Here is a 20,820-nt window from a genome sequence, read left to right on the forward strand (position 1 = left end):
TCTTTTACTTGCAAGGTGCTGTTAACCTTTATGACACAGAACTTTAAATTTGCTCTCACAACCTCATGGCTCGATTAAATTGGCATTTAAATGCTTTAGGAGAGAATCATAAAATAAACTGTAGTTTGTTCATTACAATTTTTAACCTAGAATCTTGCAATAAGATGTAGACTATTAAGGATGAATCCATTTTCCTATATACCAAAATTTTTAAATAGTTTATATACCTTTTCTATTTTGTAATCATATTTTTTTATTCTTTGAAATATTGCAAAAATTATAAAATTAGAAAGCTTCAGAATAATTTAATCTTTGTGGTAATAGAATCAGGTCTCCCACCACCAGCGGCTGACAGCTATATAACAAAATCAGTAGTAGTCACGGTTCACAGACTCGTTTCCAATGAAGAGTCCTTTGTCAGTGCATTGATAAAATATTCATTATTGAAGAAGTTACATGCATGGCTGGGAATCAAAAGAAAAAAAGCAGCCTAAAGTCTTGGACTTTGTCCATCATTTGGTTTTCTAAGAGAACATTGTCTAGTGATTGAGGTTAGCTCTTTCTATCAGACCCAACTGAGTAGGTGCCCCCCCCCCCCCCCTTAACCTGAGGACTTAAGTAGATACTTCTAAAACTGTTTTTTTTAGAAACCAGACAATAGACAAAGTCAAATAATTTAGTAATCCTGGTTTTAAAGTACCATCTTCAGCACCCTTAATGCTATCTATGGAATGTACCATTTAAAATGTAACCCAGTAACAGTCATGTACTGTGGTACAAAAATTAAACCAGAAGCAGGTAATGGGCTTTCCTGAACTCGCCTGTGGCACTTGAGTCAAGGTCACTGTAGTTGCTAGGCTGCTGCTCAAGCCAATTGTGCAAAGGCTGTGCAGGTGCAAACATATTTATTCTGTTACATTACTTTGCAACAAAATTGTTTGCTGCTGTTTATGAAGCACTTAGCAATGTGTATCCTGCCAAGGAAGTACCAAGTGAGACAATACATTTTGTGACTCTGTGTTAAGTTCATGTGTAGTAGTTATGGTTGCATTTTAAATGGAACAACCTGTATTTACAAAATACCTGGCTCAAACAAGGACAAATTAAAAGGAAGACTCTTTTGTCAAAACAAAAGCAAATTACTTGATTCAATTAATTGGATTTTATAACTGTGCTCATAATTGTATGCCTTCACCAAATTATCAGTTCATATGTTTATGCATTAAACAAATTAACACTTCTACTTTAGAATATAATGAAATGTGTTCTGTGACTTCACTTGTCCTCAGGGACTGAGAATCACTGATGGTGTTAGGAGGTTGTCAAGATTTGCACCTAAAGGTGACTATAGTGTGATTCATGAACAACCATCTCTTTTTTTATATCTTCCAAAGTTGCACAACCTAGGAAAGAATTGAAACATAAAAAAATTAATAAATGGAAGACAGTTATACAGGCCGCAGTAGAAATAACATATTACATACCAGTAAGACCCATGACAGAGTCCAGCTCATTTTTAATGATACTGAGGATGGATTTTACTCCATCCTCTCCACCACAGGCCAAGCCCCACAGAGCAGGACGTCCCATGAAAACCATTTTTGCTCCCAGTGCCAAAGCTTTGAACACATCTGTTCCCTGCCTTATTCCTCCATCCAAGTAAACTTCACATTGTCCATTTACTGCTTTCACAATCTCTGGCAGTACTTCAATCTAAAAACAGAGTAAAATCGATACTGGGATACTGGGAATGACCCATTCTGAGCACTGCGGGTCCCAACTTTTCGTTGGCTTGATCTATAGACATTTTGGTAGGACTCCTTGGATGAGGGATCGGCCCGTCGCAGGACAGCACAACACAGAAAAACGCGGACAAACACCCATGGTTTGAGTGGGATTCGAACCCATGGTCCCAGTGACCAAGCCTCCGACCACGCAGCCAAAATTGATACAGTCAAGGAAAATTAGAGTTCCTTTCATTTGGAAAGATGTTGAGGGTGAGGTTAATTCTGTAGAGCCTTTTTATTAATTTATCTTAAGGTGGAAAGGAAAAGCTGCAGAATAGTATGGAGTATCGTAATACCACGGCACAACATTATAACATATTGCTTATTCTCTATTTGTTAGTATTATTGAAAATTATGATTCCATGGTATTAGGCATCCATTCTGCCTACCTAATGACCTTCAGAATACTTCACTGCTTTTGGATACAGTAATAATTGTTTTTTCAATCCCATAAAAAAGGTTCTGTGCATAACTTTGGCTTTTAGGGGCTAGGTGCAATGTTTTGGCAAACATCAGATAATATTCAACATTCGATGTGACACTCCCAAAAACTGAAGTTTTACACTGAAATTCAGAACTTCAGCCACAAAAACCTAAGGACAGCCATTAATTAGGTTCTTTACCAACATGATAAGGTCTATTGAATAAAATTTTTCTTGGATATTATCCATCGTCTAGTAAATATAAAACGTAAAACGACGTTTCGGAGATGGGACTCTATTTCCGTCTTCAGGTTCCTACTCAGTTGGGCCCACTAGATAGAGCTAATCCCTATCTCCGGACCCTCTTAGAAATCAGACGGGAAGACAAAATATTTTGAACTGAGAAGTAGCAAGCATTTCCAGAATTTAATCTCCTCCTAACTTCCTCATGAGTGTCATTTTCATTTGTTATTGTTGTTCCCAGATATTTGAACTTTGTAACCCTTTCAAAGGACTTATTAGCTACCGTAAGATAATTTTGCCCGCCTGTCTTCTGATGACGAGATACTAACATGTACTTAGTTTTTTAAAAATTCATATAAAATAAAACAGTCAATGCAATAGGCTACGAGAGTAAGTGCAACACAAGTGAGTTATAGCAGAAGTAAACTTTTAGAAAGAATGGAGAAGTTACTGTTGCTATGGGTGGGTGACATGAATTGAAAAAACATTCCCTTGACTGAAATTGCTATAACGGATAAGGCGAAGTCAATTTTTGAGGAACTTAAGTCGTCAATGTTTGGGTGCCAGGAACGCATGTCATTTACTTCCCATTGAATTACATTATAAAAAGAGTTTCAATTTACGCCGGTTCATCCAGGAACGCATCCCCGGCGTAAATCGAGGTTTACCTGTATTATGTTTTGTGAAGTTTTATAGTGAGCAAGCACAGTGCTACAGTGATAAAGTATTTAAATTCTGTTCGATCTTTACCATGTTCAAATGTCAGCCAGTGACCACTGTGCCCATAGCTTGCATAAGTTTTCTGTCTTTTACAGAAAATACTAGAACTGTACCATGATCGACATTATCTTGTCCTTTCCATTACACTTTGTTAGCGCATATGCCTTTACAGTGTCCCTCAGTCGCACTTTTAAATTCTGGAAAGATTCCTGCTACACTCACCGAAGCTGGAGTAAAATCCACTTGGCGAGCACCATGGTTTGATACCAATATGGCAGCTACACCCAGACCTGCAGCAATTGCAGCATCATCTGCTGTTAGGATACCTTTCAGAATCAGAGGCAGTTGAGTGATGCTAAAACCAAACAAATAAGGCAGATCACATGATGAAATTCCAAGCAGTAATGAGGCTGAAGATATAAAGAGAAAATAAACAGCATAGAAGCATAGGAGGAAATAAATGGTGGAAAACAGAAAATTAAAATGGCTTCACAAAGCGACAACTTGCAGAAGTAGAAATGTCTGAGGCAATGATGATAAAACACACAACTGACATGTCTCTTATCAGTAAATACTGTGATTTTGTGAAGAAACAAATAACATAATGTCACAAAACATGGAGCTGATCCATTCACCATCTACCAAAGAAGACCACATTATTTATTGATGTCATGTGTGTTCATTATGAGATTAGGAGAAAAATGAATTTTACAAATAATAATAATAATAATAATTCAGTTTTGATACTGTTATTATCCAAAATGCTGATTATCAGGACATACAAAATGAGTTTCACCAGATATGTGCATAAAACAATCAACAGTTTTGAGGGAAGGGCATAAATTAAGAGTGTTTGCAAACTGAGTTCTTATGGGCCTAAAAAGGATCAAGTGAGCATGTATGATTTGAAACTTCTGTGGTGACTAGACTGAATAAAAGCATCTCAGGCAATCAGCCATGTCAGTTGGTTAAAAGAAGAGATTGATGTTTTCGGAACCACTGCCATTCCCATCATCAGGGCTCTGGTGTAACTGGATGTCTCCAACATCTCCTATTTTTGCAAGAGCATTAGTCCTGGGCAGGTATATACAGGAGATAATGCATAAAGAGGAACTATGAGATTTGTGTAGGTCCCTTGGTAGTGTTATAGTAGTGACTGTAGGATGATGCCATGATGGGTTGGGTATGTAGCTAGAATGGGAGGGGGGTGAAGAGAGAAATGTGCACATTTTTCACAGAGAAATAGGAAATGGTCATTTAGAAGATGAAGCCTAAGATGTGGGAATAATATAAATATGGATCTCTGGTAAGTAGTAGCAGTGCAGTTTCTCGGACAGCCGATTCAATGGGTCAAAACAGCGCGGTATCTGGGATCACCCTTGACGCCGGCCTTACCTGGTCGGCGCACGTCAACCAGGTGGGAAAGAAGGCGGTGCAACGATTGGGTGTGCTAAGTCCGCTCCTTAACAGGAGGAGTGGCCTGTCCATCAGGAACGGTGTGCAGCTCTATATGCAGCTCATCCATCCCATGATGGATTACGCATGCCCGATCTGGAGGTCAGCTGCCAGCAGTCACGTCAGGAAGCTGCAAGTGGTGCAATCCAAGTGTCTTCGCATTGCTACTAATGCGCCTTGGTACGTTAGTAACAGGCAAATACACGAGGATTTGGGGATCCCGCTCTTTGCCGACCACATCAGAGCACTGACTGAGAGATTTGACTCAAAGTTAGCTGGTGTGGGGAACCCCTTAGTCCGGCAACTCGGGAGGCACTTGTGCCGAACGAGGGCTGTCAGAGGTCACCCAAGGGCAACCGAGGGGGACTAATGTTCAGCAGACCAGCCAAGGCTGTCCCCAAAAGACGGCCAAGTAGGCGCAACAAGTGGTCAGACTACTCAGCTACCCTGACTGAGGTTTTCCGTGATTTTCCTCAGTTGTAAGGCAAATGCCAAGGTATAATTTAATAGGGGCACGGCCCCCCCCCTGATCACGGAGACCTTCAGCTGAAGTGATCTCCCCCCCAAGCCGCAGAGGCCTTCAGCCGAAACGGCCCCTCCCTCTCTGGGTTCAAACCTCAGAGAACCAACCAACCAAATTCTTTGGACAAGTTGCCTGACGGGATAACCTCCCATCAGCAGCAGCAGACCCTAGTTTGAATGGTCGAGGCTCCTGCCACGACGGAACCTTGTTAGCATTAGCAAAATTTCCGGTTTCTTATTTATAAGGCTCTATTTACCATTTCCAGCAATGCGTTTCGTATGCAGGGATGGTGTTACCTAGCAAGGGACGATGCTCGCGCTTGTTCAGGACTCCGCCCTTAGTTAGCTTTTTTGGTTGGTTTTGTTTGGTAGAATGGAGGACTATGGATTAACTCACAGGCTTTGGTATTAGCAGTGTTGAATCTTCAGCATCTCATACTATATTGTTAGTTGCTTCACACATGAGCTGTCAGTATTTTCAACATGCATGTAAAGATAACAGAAAACATGAAGCATTTAACTGCACATAACAATCCTCTGAGTTCCATGTAAAAGCAATCTTGCCCAAATATGTAAACAAGGCTGGCTAAGTGCTCAGGATATCATAAAAATGGGTATAATTTGCTATCATTAGACAATCATTATCTTCAAAACAATATATTGCACAAAGAAAATGCACACACATACCACTCATCTCATCTTCCCTGATTTAATCACCCTAGTTGAAGAATATGAATTATGAAGCTCCTCATTATGTAATTATTACCATCATTCAGTTACATCCTCTAGATTCAAATATTCTCCTTAGCCCTTTCCTTTAAAAAGTAATCCTTGACATGGAAATATAATATAAGAACAGTACCTTTTTAGCCATCTAACATCATCCCAGGTCACAGACTGGTCGAATAGCTTCTTAACGTATTCATTAATACCCGAATCAGATTCAGATTTTACACCAGTTGCTTTGATGCCTTCAAAATTTGCCAGACTGAAAAAAAGCAGAGCAGTTTAATTAAAAGCTGTGGTAATAACCAGTGATGGAGTTGAGCAATGGCAAATGTCAGTGGATGATAATGAATGAGATTTATTGAACTGTGTTCTCTTATACATAGATCTGTGTCCACTTAACAATGAGTTCTTGTGGCCCATATGTCTTTTACATATATATCCATTAATGCTGCTCTTTTATTATATAGTACATCTTTCTTTTATTATATTTATATTTCCTCATCACTTAAACTTATGGTTATGATATATCATACTAACTAATTCTCCCATTTACATCTGAGTTTAAATAAGTAAAACCCAGCATTTTATAAATCAACAACATAAGTAACTTAATTATACATGTCCTACTTGTGTTATTCTCCTGCTGTTTCTGCCAAATATATGTGGTGTTATGGAAAAGAATGCAAAGTCACTAAACATCACTTTTCAGAATAAACAACTTCACTTGTCTGTGCAGATACATACTTAACTCAGTATTGCATCAGGTCACTGAGCTGAAAGTACTGTGCTTTAGTGACATAATTCAGTTTTCACTTGGTTTCTGTAATAAGGAAATTTTTTTGATGTATTTATGCCATTTGAATTAATTTTTCATCAGCCCTCTTTTCCACAACAATACAGATACAATGATATAAATCCTAATTTTTATATGCCCTCATTCAGTCTTCTCTTCAACTCTGAAGCTTAGAATTACTTTGTATTGTGATGATGTTTAGCACCGACTATGTGCACATAATGGTATGTAATCTGTGATTCTATAAAAATCCTAACATTATGCATTAGAAGTCTGAATGCATGTATGCTCTCTGAGATCTACTCTACTGCCCCTCTGACACTTCCCTTATTGTTGAACATCACACATAAATTGTATTTTAATAAGAAAATTATAGTAAATAATTTTATAATTATTTTCATTACCTGAGATGTGGTGGAAGTGTAAACTTATTCCTGATGTCTGCAATGCGAATTCCAAACACTGGAGCATCAACAGTCAAAACCAGTGCTCTGAAGTTGGTTTGTTCTGCTCGCTTCACAAGTTTACGTGTCACATCTCTGCACATAGAAAGACAGTGATATTAATAATAGTAAATTTAAGTGAGGATTCTTGAGTTGTTTAACAATACTTAGTCAGATTTGAGGTTTTCATGGTGGTGAGTATGAAGATGGCTATCTTCTGGGTGATGAGTGTCCTGAAATGTTAGTAAACTTCTACCAGACTATACAGCATCACAACCAAGAAGACAGCGATCTTTAACAATAGTTATAATAAATTTTACAACATATCATCTTATATTATATATGTGTAAAATTAAGATTGTATATGTGATGGACAATTAAATTATATGGATATGTATTATAGATCTTGATACAACAGTATGGATATAACAGGAATTAAAATGCTGATGAACTAATGAAATCACAAAAACCCAGGACAGGATTGCCAGGACCTGGCCAGAATACATTACTGGAAAGCATGATTCTAAGTAAATGAGTAGCCTACATACAGATGATTTACCTCCTAAATAAGATGTGCATGTTATACCTGTCATTAACATGGAAAACCCTCAAAAGGATCCACACTGGCCATGGCGTATGCGCAGACATCATTAACAAATGGGGAAAAATTCAAACAGCCAACTGTGACTGTGGTGCGAGTCATCAGACCATAAAAAATATTGTACAGGAATGCCACCTGAGGGCATATCCAGGGGGAACGATCAGATTTCCTCCTAGCCTCTCCACCAGCACTTGAATGGATTGCCAATCTTGACCTAAAATTATAGTACTGTATTCTAGTATATTATATTTGTAATTTCCATCGTATTCTTGTATTTCATGTGTTGTAATATAGCCAAAAGATATGTATGTATGTATGTACCTGTCATTGTAGATGTACAGTTGGAACCACTTGACAGTGTTTGGTGCAGCTGCTCCCACTTCCTCTATACTACTGGTAGACAATGTGCTCAAGATGAAGACTCCTCCCATTGCACCAACAGCTGTTCACAAATATAACAATTAATCAAACAATCCCATCTGAGGGTGATAACCATAAACTGAGGTTGAAGAGAACCTGTCTGTTGGGAAGTCAATTAATTAAATTTGGTCTCATCACCATGAATCAAATATAATCTATCCAATAAGCAGTGGAGAAAAATAATTGAAGATCCAAACATCTGCTGGCAAGGCAATGGCTACAATATTCTTCAGTCTCCAGTAAAACCATCATGTTGTCAGTGTTCTGAAGAAGCCACTCAGGGCATGCAGACAGATGCTAACCACAGCAGGCTGTGAATAATTTTATAGAATGCAGAAGTCTATGACAAAGGAATCCAGTCATTGGTGATGCAATGAGATGCATATCTGAAAACTAACATTATTTTGTGAATGGTCCTTCTCTTGCAGGTTTTCTTGAATTTTCTTGAAACTATCTTATGCTGACCACATTCTTCCAAATTATATCACAAGGCCTCTTCTGAATTTAAAGCTGGCTCTCAGCACATTTTTGTGGAGTTGTATTGTTACGGAAATTATCTTCCCTGATTCATTAACTAACCAGCCAAACGTGGCAGAGGCAGTGGGAGTGGGCAATCATAACCATGATAAGACAACTGTTGGTATAAAAATATGTGAGCAAATATACATGCCCTTAGTAAGATATGATCACACAAGTGTTCATGCCAAATCAGTCATCCTTGTGATTCTTATTCAATAAATAAATTCATTATTAAATAAAACATACTGACAGAAATTCTTAAAATGAGACTTTATTAGTCCTATTTCTTATGGAGGTTTTGGAATGCAATTTATGCTCCACTCACCTCTTGCATTACCACATTCTCCATCAGGATGTGCCATCCGTTGCATGGCTGTTGGAGCTATTCCTATTGGCATCGCCACTTTTGTTCCCAGCACTGTGGTCGACTGGTCTCGACAAGATACATCACGCATAATCCGCGGACGAATCCTCAACCTGCCATTATAAGAGACACTGCCTAAAGTCCTCCATTATATGTCATCTATGATTATCTCATGTAATTCAGTCCTTAACTACGGTTTGTCATTGAGTTGCATCACAAAAATACTATAAATGTTACTTTTTTCAAGAAGGCCAAATGTATTACAAATGTCAGGAGATAATTGCAGAAACAAAGACATACAGTAACATACAAATGTGAAACTTTTGATTAGACTCCTCTTTCCACGTATTTTAGAGGTGCCTGATTCAAATTCTTAACTGCCAATCAGTTGCTCTGAAGTTTTCTAGTCTCTACAACCAAATCAAGATATCAAGTTGTTTCCTTAACATTTTTCATATTGAAAATGGAATAGCTTGCTCATAAACCTACATTTGCCCCATATGCCTTCGTACGTTGCCAATTTCAGTAAAAATATTCTCTCCTATCACCTTTTAATACCTGAAGCTATTTGTGGCTTTTCATAAATGAAACTATAAAACAACATCAAAATATAATTGCCTAGTCTCTTGCATGAAACTTCTCACCATTTACATATTAATGGTTTACATGGCATGAGATATTATTGTCAAAATGCTTTATAAAGAATTATGTTGAAGAAAATCACTGTTCAGCATTATATATTCCACAGATGAATTGGATATGAGTACACTGTCCTGAGTCATTACACTACAAACACCTGCTATTCCAGAGAGCTACTGATATGCCAACCAAATGCAACTGGTGGAAAAAGTTGACAGTAGAAAACCTGAGAATTGACCAGGGATACCATTCACATGATACCTGGTGGGGTATTTAACAAACTACATTTTTGGTTAGTTACAATAGTGAGTTATGAGAGATGTGGCACCTGTGGAATATTTCAGGGTGTTATCTTAAACATTTTCTAGAGGTACAGAAGAAAGTAAAAAAAACCCTTACACAACAGCAGAAGTATGAATTATAAAATACCTAACAAAGCTTTGTTACACAAAACAGCATCTGCAGTGCCTTCAAAAAAAGATGCACATGTTTCCAAGTGTATGCATGTTTCTAGTACCTACAACATGAGAAATCTAACCTCACATGCTTGTTGGGTATTGTCACATACAACATAATAAAGCTTGCCTTCGAAATGCATCTCTGTTGAGGGCTAGTGTGAATTCATCACCAGCACCACTTCGGTAGTAATCCAAGGCATTCTTTGGCAGAATGCTTTCACCATAACGTTCAAAATCTCCAACACAGACCAAATTCTTATCTCGTAACATGCTGTCCTACTTTTAAACTAAACAGGACAAAATCATTTAACATGTAATGCTCTCTGGGACTTTCTTGTGTCTCTGTAAACAAGTGTTATCATGGCAAAACATAAAGAAAGAAACAAGAAAGATACAGACAGAAAATAACCTTTGAACTGAGTTTATCATTCTGTTCAGCAAGTCAAGGTTACTTAAAACCTGCTATTCATAATACTAACACTGATCCTTTGAAGCCACAATTAAACTCATTACTGAAAAAAAGGATTAACAAAACAGGTGTCATCATTTCATTATGTAGAATTTAATATTTCTAAACCCTTTGAAAATAATTCTTTATTTAAAAAAGCCTTTAAACCTTAAACAACTAATTAACTTCTTGGAGCAAAGTAAATGTGTTCTTAAGAGCCTGCCATGGGTACCTGTCTTCAGAGAGATTAATCCAATCCACACCCTCCCAACCAACTTTTTCAAGATCCTTTTAAATATTATCCTCTGAGTTATGCCTAGGACTTTCAAGTGGTCTATTCCATGAAGGATTTCAAACCAAAATTTTCTATACATTTCTCATTTACCCCATGTATGTTACACAACCTGCCAGCCTCATCTTTCTTGCTTTCATCACATTAACAAGTACTAATTATGAAGCTACTCATTATGCAATTTTCTCCAGCCTCCAATCACTTAATCCCTCTTAGGTCTAAATATTCTTCTCAATACCATTCTCACACCCCCTAAATCTGTGTTCTTTCCTTAATACGAGAGACTAAATTTCTCACTCACGCAAAACAATTCTAGACTTACATATTTTAATTTTTAAATTTTTGGACAGGACTTGGGTAGACAAAAGATACTGAATATAATGATATCAAGTATTTCCAGAATTTAATCTACTCTTAATTTTTTCATGAATGCAGTTTTCATTTGTTACCATCATTCCACGTACCTGAATTCTGCCAAATTTTCCAAGTATTTATAATGTTCCTTCATACTATGTATTTATACTTTTCATTTTTAATTGTTTGATATAGATTTCTCACACTGATTTAGTTCATAGAGTAAAAAATTACTTAAGTTATTCAGTTAACTCTTGTCACCTTTGCCTGGAAGTAGTAAGATTTTGAAATATTTAATTTTAGCAGAAAATTAAGTTGGTGTTGATAATGAAATCTGTCTTTAAATAAAAAATCTACACATATTAAATCTGGGGAATCACTGCAGAACTTTATCTGAATGTATAGCATTCTTTAATTATGTGAACACACTTCTAACCTAAATATTATCATGTTCCTTGCATGAAGAGAATGCATACAGGTAAGGTCATGTTTGTCTGTACTGCATGTTATAGTTCTGAGAAAACAAATTTATATAAAGATGGCTGTCTTGTGGGATGTTGCATGATGTCGTCTGGTAGAAGTTTACCAACATTTAAGATGTGCTTGCTGCCTCTATGATCAGGACAATAAGAATTCTGTTATTGACACTATTAATTATTTCAAAAACAGCACATCATACCAAACACTGGCACAAGGCATAAAATCAGCCTCCAGTTTGTTGACATTATGTTAGATTTTCTCCAGAAAATATCAGACATGTACATTATTTCCAAATTCATTAAATGCAGAGAAAGTAATAATAATAGAGTCACAGAATCATTTTTAAAAACATTTAAATTGAGGATTATAACATTATCAGTATAGCAAAATAAATATTTATAACTTATCTTTGATACATTCAATGTGGAAAAATTTAATTTCAACATTATGCAAACTTACAATACTATATGAACTCAATACTAGTCAAAATGTGTTTCTATTTTAGTTATTGTTAAAGGAGAAAAATGTTGAATCACACCATGAAACCATATGGGGGTATGGAAGTAATCTGCTAGTGCATTGTTTACAATTTTCAGTTGTGAATTATTTTATGTGAATTCATTCATCTATGTATTTCAAGACTTAATAAAGCATGATGTCAATAAATCACAAAAACATAACATACTATACCTGTCCAACATGCTATGATGGGTTTGTTGAAGGCATTTTCAAAGGTATATAACCATGGCAATACAGAGTATTTATGGTACTAGTCAGCTGTCATCAATGCACATCACTTACTGTACATGGAATTACATACCTTTCTCTGATTTCAGCATGGTCACCATTTTTTCATCCAAAGACTCAACTCCACCTCTGCATATAATGGGTCTGATCTGTTCCTGGTAGCCTCCAGATGGATCCAGCAGACCAAAAAGCTCAAGCAAACCTAGAAATTACAGGTTATACAAATGTTTCCATAATCTGATGCTCCATTACCTTCAATTAAAGTTTTCAAAGAACAGGCAAAGAAAGATATATGGATCCATATAGACATCTTTTCATTCATAATGTACATAACAGAATGCCAACATTCTTGAGATGCCAAGCATTAAATTGTTTGATTATAAGGCAATGATCTCACATTCAGATCTAATCAGCAGTCAATAAATTTTCTCTCAGTGATATGTTTCATAAGCAGTTCATTACATTACATGACTCCCATTTACATTAAACACAAATATTCTTACCTTTCCATTATCTTTTTAAATGCTTCATTTTACTCTACAACTGAGCATTACAGTCCATAACAGAAAAACATATGCTTTGCAAATGCCATGCTAAGGCTAAGAGTGGAACTGAGGAAGGTTATGCCTACGTACTTGCTATAAGTAGATTTCTGATACAATGGCCTCCCCTGCCAAACACAGAGACATCTCTGATCCTACCACCAGTTCACAAACAGCAATCACAATCATTCTGACCAGTTGGGTACCTGCTACTGCAAGTAATTTAAAAGCAAACTTATATTACTCTAACACAGGAAATGCCACTGTAAAGCTATGGTAAAGTATGTTAAGTAGTATCTGCCACTCTAACTAATCTATTTTTCAATACTTAAAAGAAAAAAAGAGATCAAAATGGAAAATGTATATAAATTATACTGTCAGACTGAATATTGTAAAACTCCAGTAGGGGGAAAATTGATTTTCCCTAATAACCTACATTTTATTTGAAAATTATTGACTAAAAACAAATTGCAGTAAATATTCTAGTTTATTTCACAACATTCTGCCCTTAGAAGAGTTTAAATGCCCATATATTCCAGTTGCTTGGCTAAACAGAGGGATTTAAATACCTGCCCTTTAAAGGTTAAAGTTTTAAGCAGTAATACTGGAGTTGCATAAAATTAAGAATTCATGTTTAACTGCTTGATTCTATATTTTTCAATCAGACCCATTCCTAATAAATCATACAATGTTCCAGTTCTATTACTCTATGAATCTATATGAGAGAATTCTAAACCTTTAGCCATTTTTAAAATTTCCTAATCTCTCTCCCCAGCCTCTTTGGTTCATTTGCTTGCCAATTTATTTAAATGTACTCTTCATTAAGATGGAAAATTTGCTCTTTAACCTTAAAACCTAGCAACTATATGTCCCACCTGTTTTAAAAATCAAGAAGTGGGTTTAAAGATTCTCAGTGGAAGCAATGATTATTTACTTAGCTTTCACAGCAACTAAGTATAATGAATTATTCTTGAGTTACCAGTGGTAACCTGAGGATGAGGACAAAGATGGTTCTCAAAACATCGGTGTTCTCGCCTTTCAACCACCTGACACAGCTTGTAGCCCAAGAATAATTCATTATACTAAAATAGTGTAAACAAATTGGTCCTTGTAATGGAGAAGTGTTGTGTATCATCTCCAGTATGTACTGAATTATTAAATATTATTTAGACTAGCTTCAGCTTTAAAGGGTTAATAAGGTGATATTTCAGGTTCTCATGATAGTAAGAATGAAGATCACTCATCTGGAATGTTGCACGGTGTAGCATGATAGATTTTTAGGGATGCTTGCTGCCTCCATCACCAGAGCACTCAAGAGGATGCTAACCAATAAGCTGGAAATTCTAAGACATACTATTTATACACATCAGCATCCAATTCAGCAAGCTCCACTTAATATTCTCAAACATTTTACCAATTTATTCTTCATACACATGTAAAACAATAATTCTGGAAGGTCCTGTCCATAAATTTCTACTTTCAAGTACATATCACATTACCTTTATGCTCAACTGCAAATTACACCCCACATAAGTTTGTAAACACACGTTTTTAATAAGCCTATCTTAGATGTGTAAGTACAGTATGATTTAAAAAAAAACATCAGTATGGATGCTTGTCATTGTTGCGGTGTGTATGAACTTATGTGGCAATAAATACAATCAAAAGAAACAAAGATTTTACTGCACTCATATAGCAGTCCTAAATAGGAATAACACATTCATTTATAAAATGTACTCTGTCATGACTTAGCATTCTCTTTATAATGGCAGCCATCTTTGAAAGGAATTGTCACAACAAATCACAAAATAAATTTAAATGGAAATAATTTTATTGGGAGAGATGTTTTACGCAAGTCTTAGGTACTGCTCAGTGAGTGATGAATTGATTTCATGAGTAGCAGGATAACATATTTTAGATTCAAACATTCAATAAAAGTAGTAATAAAAATGGCAACATGTTAAATACATTCAGAAGTTTCTCCTCAACCTGAATTTATTCACTAGATTTCACAAATAATGAATTAAAAAGAACTTCAAAATTTTTCTTGTTATGGAAGAATAATTGGTTAAGTATGCTTTCATAACTGATGCCCTTTATTAACACTGCTCTAATAGATAAACAAAATAAGCTGAAATAAAAGTTAAAAACTGGAGTTGCATCATGCAGCAATGTTATCACATGATTCATGATAGCAACTGAATTTTTATATTTACAAACATCATTTCAAATACAGTCTTTATTTTTTTATAAGCTACAAAACAATTTTTATTATACATGTGATAAGCATGGAGAAATCTTATAGGAAAGTCCAGAAGCCACACTTACATACGCTTGACCCTTTAAATAAATTAATTCATTTTAAACATAAAATGCCCTTATCATCTTGGTTACTGTACTATATACGGTTTCTCAGCAACAGCTACTGGAATTTCCCAAGTTTCCTCTTCATTGGCATTTTACCACAGATTAAATATTTCATACCGTGATGTACGTCAGTAAATACTTCTATCAGTATGACCTTCATCAGTAATGTTAGCAGAAAAACACAAGAAGCATTCAAGTGAGAGAACTCCATTCTTTTTAATTTTTCAAAACCTGCAATAGTTACAAAAACAAATAGTTCCAAAATTTTCTACAGGGTTTTCAGTAAAACTCATGACGCTGTTCACATAAGTCTTTTTCTGTACACTTAAATTCATTTACCCAAGTTTACTCTCTTTAACATAAATTATACTACATTTACAATTTTTTAAATTGTTCATTTGTGAAACTCTGGAAATCCTTACAAAGGACAAGAACCTGCAGTGGTTCTTTGTTCCCCAAAAGAACATATCACACAACACACTTTCCTTTCTGATCACTGAAACCCGCAATTTGGATTTCAAAAAGATATAGAAAGTTAGCTGAATGGGGAAAAATAATACACATCTCTCTACCAGAATTATTATAAACTCTACTTTGGAGTCAATACCCACATGAACAAACTGTGACTTAAAAGGGGGAAGAGAGGACGAGGATGATCAAGCAAGTGAACGAGGGGTATCTGCTTTCTGCATGTACAGACACTACACTACAAGAACTGCTGCTGAGCAAACAAATTTATGTGGTGTGCAGAACAAGGAAAGTGCATACCAACCAAAAATTTAGTTACCTGTATTTTATTACGTTTTGAATTATGATCTACAGATAGCCACTGTACAGTTTGTTTAAGCTCCCACACAGTTGAAAATGACTATGAACATTTATAAAGAACCACAATCAATAGGTAAGTCATGACTTTGTTGTTTGTTTAGTTAATGCAGATTTTATATGATGGCTGAAGCTGAATAGCCTTTGAGAGTATAGTTTTCTCATAAATATATTAAATTTTGAGCCAATGATAATTCAGAACTTTGGAAACTCAATCTTCAGTGTTAAATTTAAATAACAACAAAAGAATGGTGGTGGGAGAGGGAAGGATGCAGATGATGCCCACAATGATATTTAACGTACAAAATAATTTCCCGGTAGTAGACAAACCTAACCCATTTCTTTGCATTCATCTAAATAAGAACTGTAATCACAATTTTATAAATTTAAAATCAGCGTTTGCCTGGCACTGAAAAGTGTAAAGAAATGGCTAGAGGCAGGGAGACAGAAATGGGCGCAGTGTCACTTATAGCACTGCAGTGTTTTTACGCGCAACGCAGAATTCTTCAGAGCATGGCAACATAAGTAATTTATTTATAAAGGACTAAACAGTAAATTACAAAATATTAAATTACCATCTCACAGCTCATCTCTAGTTTACTAATCATTCTTTTAAAAAGACCCGAGTCTGACCTGTAAAAACTATCCATATTTTTAATGGCTTCTAGTGCTTGTACTTCAACTCTCATTATTATAATTTGTGTTTGATTCCCTTGCTAGCATTGTATGAACAGGCCAACAATTGATTATGTTTATATACAGGTTGATCTGTTCAGGGTTATTACTGAATAAAAAAAAGATTTGAGAGTAGATATACAATACCACTGTAATAAATGTGCACACAAAAACTTATGCAGTGGAGAATAATAGTTTACATTACATTTCTATACATCAGAAACTAGTCAACACTCACATCTCTTAAAATAAGTGCGGTAGTGGCAATCTGCGTGTTGCCACTCGATAGTTTCCACTTAAACTTCTCTATACAGCATCAACTACAATACACAAAAGCCAAGATGTGCCAAATACATTCTCTGTCACCAGGACAGATCAATATTTAATCATGCAACAATATGTAGAAAAATTTTATATTTTCGGCAGGATTCCCCTGCACAAGTGCTTGCTCAACACTATCGAATGCCAACACAGGAAGAAACTGATATCAGGATACGCAAACTAACCGGAATGCAACAAAATTATACTTACGTTGTAATTATACACACTATTATTCATTTAAATAAATGTCCTACTGTAACATGTCAGCAACAAATGCGGGCAATCAGGAAGATTGAAGCTCAAACACACAGAGCCCAGAGTAAAAGAGCTTTTTCGAAAACGTTCATTTCCCTGACTTTTACAACTCCCCATTTTGACCTGCATCATATGTATGTAAAAAAGAAAACCTGAATATGATCCACGATAAAATAAAAAGTTGTAATATTAACAACAAAAGCTCTCAAGTTAAGCTTCAAAACTTTTTGTGAGTTATGATTATAATATATCTAAATTTTTATGTATATTCTATTTCAATTCCACAATGTGTCAGAATCAGGTGTCAAGCATTACATATTTTGTAATATTGTAATGTCCGAACTCCACCGCCTCTTCACACTATAATCAGCATTTACAAGGAACTCACTTGAGGTTTGTTAGGACAGCCAAACTACATTAGCATTTTACAAACTTGTACAAATTGTAACTAGCTCCTGTATATCACACCTTTCCTATTGCAGTCCCTTTAAGGCCCCGAGGGCCCAGCACTTAAGGTTCGCACTTGATGCTTAAGATGAACTGGCTTAGCATCCCACTTCACCTGCTTCCCAGAATGTTGAGAAAATGTACCTCTAAAACATGCCTGTTAGTCAACTACTGTGAGAACCACCATAATATGGCATCATGTTATTTTCATAGAAAGTATGTTTCAGGAACTACTGAACCAAGATGACAACAATTTCCAAGATAATGCTGAAAAGTGGTTAAACTATTTCACCTTCAAAAAAATATCCACAACATGAACATGAATTCCAATTTGATTATGCTATTTCCAATATATTTATTTACTAGAAATGTTCAGCTTTCAGAAAATTAAAGCCACATTAAAAATTAAAAGCACACAGGTAACTTGGTTGGAAACAAAATCACATTCTCTCTACAGCCACAGCACTAAGGTGCTGAAACACATCTTTGACTACAATGTTCGCTCCGACATAAAAAATACAGGAAGTAATAAAAATTAAACTTGATATAAAAATTAGTAATAAGCAATACACAAGAACAAGTGCTCAAGTTACCTAGCATGAATTCAAGCTCTCCAAGTATAGCTCACGCCCTCAATCATGCACTTACAACTCCACTTGACCTCGGTCTATTCATAAGGAAGTCTGACACTTCACCTCAGATATAATTCCCATAGCCAGTCTGTATGTATAATTCCACTACAACACCAAGCAAACGGTCAAACCCTTGTTTCTCGCTCTCTCTTAAACTCGTTAATCGCCGACACATTTGCTCAGGAACTTACTCTTACAGCACATACCATACAGACAGCATAGTACATTTACGATGGAAGTTTACATACATCTCGTTGTGTATCTTTGAAAGGTAATCCTCCACTAATCAACTGGTAACTATAGGTCATCTGGTTCAAGTATCATTCCATCAACTTCCAGCAACAAGGCCAATTTCAACACTAGTATGCTCGAGGCAACTAGGAGCCTACATCCAAAAATTCTCTCTGTGAATGACTAGGGTTATTACATAATCGCAAACCACTCAGTAGCGGGAACAAGTTCCTTGCCTTCTAAGATGTTACTTCCTGCAGCATTTAGAGCTTAATCATGTCTTCATCCTGTCAATGTTCCTTCAACGGATTAGTTGGCACTTCGGTTCAACAGTTTTGGATGTACAGCTTGAGAGACTGGTTGAATTTCCCTGGCTACTGATCACATAATTATAATGGAAGTATGGTAATACAGCTGTTACTTTAATACAATGTCAAATTGCTAAGCTGACTGAAAATAATAAATTAAACATTGTCATCACCAAGGTATAGCACACCTGACTTGGTGACTTTTATCTCATGACCACAAGGAATATATTTACTTTGGATGTTAGATTGGATTTCAACAACAGCTGATACTGGGTGATCTTGAAACATTACGCTGACCATGCACAGTCACATGGATTATGTTTACCCCCCCCCTTTCTCCCACATATAGCAGCAAGTTTGATTGGCTACGCATGCCACGTTAATATCACAATAATGAGAGTCTGAGAGCCTCCTCTATTATAACACTCAAGTACATAAGCACCGTGTTGCTGCTCATCGCATCTTCCTTACGGCTGTGCTGATAGTAGCAGTTCCACATCTTGTCACACTTGCAGCACAGTACTGCTTCCCCATTACAGCTGTCTTGCGTTGAAGCCATGTTGTTACTATGCCATGTCTGCCGTCGAGCAGGAGGGGTGGTTGGTCTCCTCACATTGTTGCTGCTGGTCAAGCAAAGTACCACTGTTGCTGTTAGGCAGAGTACCTTCATTACCACTGTCTTGCATGACAATAGTGGTCATAGTTGTTTCTGTATCCTCGCTTGTTCCTGGTTGAGGATGATTACTGTTGCTTCCACTAGGCCCTGTTGATGACTGTTCCTGCACTCCAGTCTTTAAACTGTAAACAATGAATGTTAATTGTAACAAACAGACAAACATGCGACTGAAGGTACTAGCATGAGCGTAACAAAATTGCATATTACTAAGGAAGGAAAGATCAAGTTTAAACCCTAAAACAACTTTTTATGTCTGCATAAAATTATGTTCATCCGCACTGAAACATACCCCTGAACAGCAGACAATCGCTTGGCAAGTATGCGCTGTACAGACGCACGCCTTGTGGCAGAACCAGCTTGGGCCGAGAATTCCGTGAAAGTTAGTGCCACTTTTTGCTGTTGCGGTTGCTGCTCCTCAGGTTGCGGACTCTCGCCATCTTCTGACATTTCCTCTACTTCTGGTTCCTAAGCAAAATGTATCACGTGTAAACATAAAAAAGTCTGAAGTGACATGTCTTAAGACATCTTACTGAAAATACAGAAAGTGGGAAGTGGGACCTCTTAATCAACACTGGGCCTCATTCCTTGCGGTAAAAAAAATACTAGTACACGCTCTCCTAGACACACAAAGATGGGGGAAATTGAACTTAAAAGACCTTTCCAACTGACTACACTGGCACTAATATTAATATTAATAATAAACTTATTGAACGGTTGAATCAGCTGTTGATGCTTGTAAAAGTTTGAACGGTTGAATCAGCTGTTGATGCTTGTAAAAGTTTGATGGCAGGTAATACAAATACAAATAGAATAACAGAAATTCAACTGGTGGTCAGGAGATTGAGGGGTGGTGTAAACGTAAATACAACTAAATATATGAACATGACAGGAAGCAAAAATAGGTAATGTCACAATGTGTTGAAACAGAAATGATGATGACGGATGACTGTCTGTTAGGATGCTGTGCTATGTAGTATGGTAGTTTACCGATGTTTCAGAGGTGCTTGCTGCCTCCATCATCAGGGCTATGAGAGATGTAAGGGCCCAGTTTGTGCAAGGTGCCAGTGAAAAATATGTGTGATATGAACAGTAATACCTCTAGAGG

At 36.4% G+C, this 20,820-nt stretch overlaps 2 protein-coding genes across 5 annotated transcripts in view; both read right to left on the reverse strand.

Annotated features, from left to right (window-relative positions):
- Positions 1-1,143: 1,143 nt before the first annotated feature.
- Hao (Hydroxyacid oxidase) lies at positions 1,144-12,633 on the reverse strand. Its single transcript, XM_022079734.2, has 9 exons — positions 12,510-12,633; positions 10,243-10,402; positions 8,980-9,131; positions 8,037-8,157; positions 7,076-7,210; positions 6,012-6,137; positions 3,395-3,527; positions 1,485-1,713; positions 1,144-1,403 (listed from the first exon to the last, which is right to left on the reverse strand). The coding sequence occupies exons 2-9, from the start codon at positions 10,383-10,385 to the stop codon at positions 1,336-1,338; spliced, it is 1,107 nt and encodes a 368-aa protein (XP_021935426.1). The 5' UTR covers positions 10,386-10,402; positions 12,510-12,633; the 3' UTR covers positions 1,144-1,335.
- A 2,418-nt stretch (positions 12,634-15,051) lies between these two features.
- The window catches only part of faf (ubiquitin carboxyl-terminal hydrolase-like faf), a 64,733-nt gene continuing 58,964 nt past the window's right edge, over positions 15,052-20,820 (reverse strand). For all 4 annotated transcript variants that reach the window (XM_022079519.1, XM_022079258.1, XM_022079346.2 and 1 more), the window contains exons 44-45: positions 20,005-20,180; positions 15,052-19,837 (exon numbers count right to left, since the gene is read on the reverse strand). In XM_022079519.1, the coding sequence (XP_021935211.1) occupies positions 19,606-19,837; positions 20,005-20,180 (408 nt within the window). In that variant the 3' untranslated portion in view covers positions 15,052-19,605. The remainder of the gene's footprint in view (positions 19,838-20,004; positions 20,181-20,820) is intronic.

Source organism: Zootermopsis nevadensis, unplaced genomic scaffold, assembly GCF_977971745.1.
Source record: "Zootermopsis nevadensis isolate Lab colony 2312 unplaced genomic scaffold, Znev_1.0 Znev_ptg000010l, whole genome shotgun sequence".
In the NCBI taxonomy this organism is placed as follows: domain Eukaryota; kingdom Metazoa; phylum Arthropoda; class Insecta; order Blattodea; family Termopsidae; genus Zootermopsis; species Zootermopsis nevadensis.

Excerpts from the sequence above, each read along its gene's own strand:
- Hao (XM_022079734.2), bottom strand. The coding sequence starts at position 10,385 with ATGTTACGAGATAAGAATTTGGTCTGTGTTGGAGATTTTGAACGTTAT. Across the intron at positions 9,132-10,242 it reads AACAGAGATGCATTTCGAAG|GTTGAGGATTCGTCCGCGGA; the intron begins GCAAGCTTTATT and ends TTATAATGGCAG. Across the intron at positions 1,714-3,394 it reads TGGATTTTACTCCAGCTTCG|ATTGAAGTACTGCCAGAGAT; the intron begins GTGAGTGTAGCA and ends CTCTGTTTTTAG.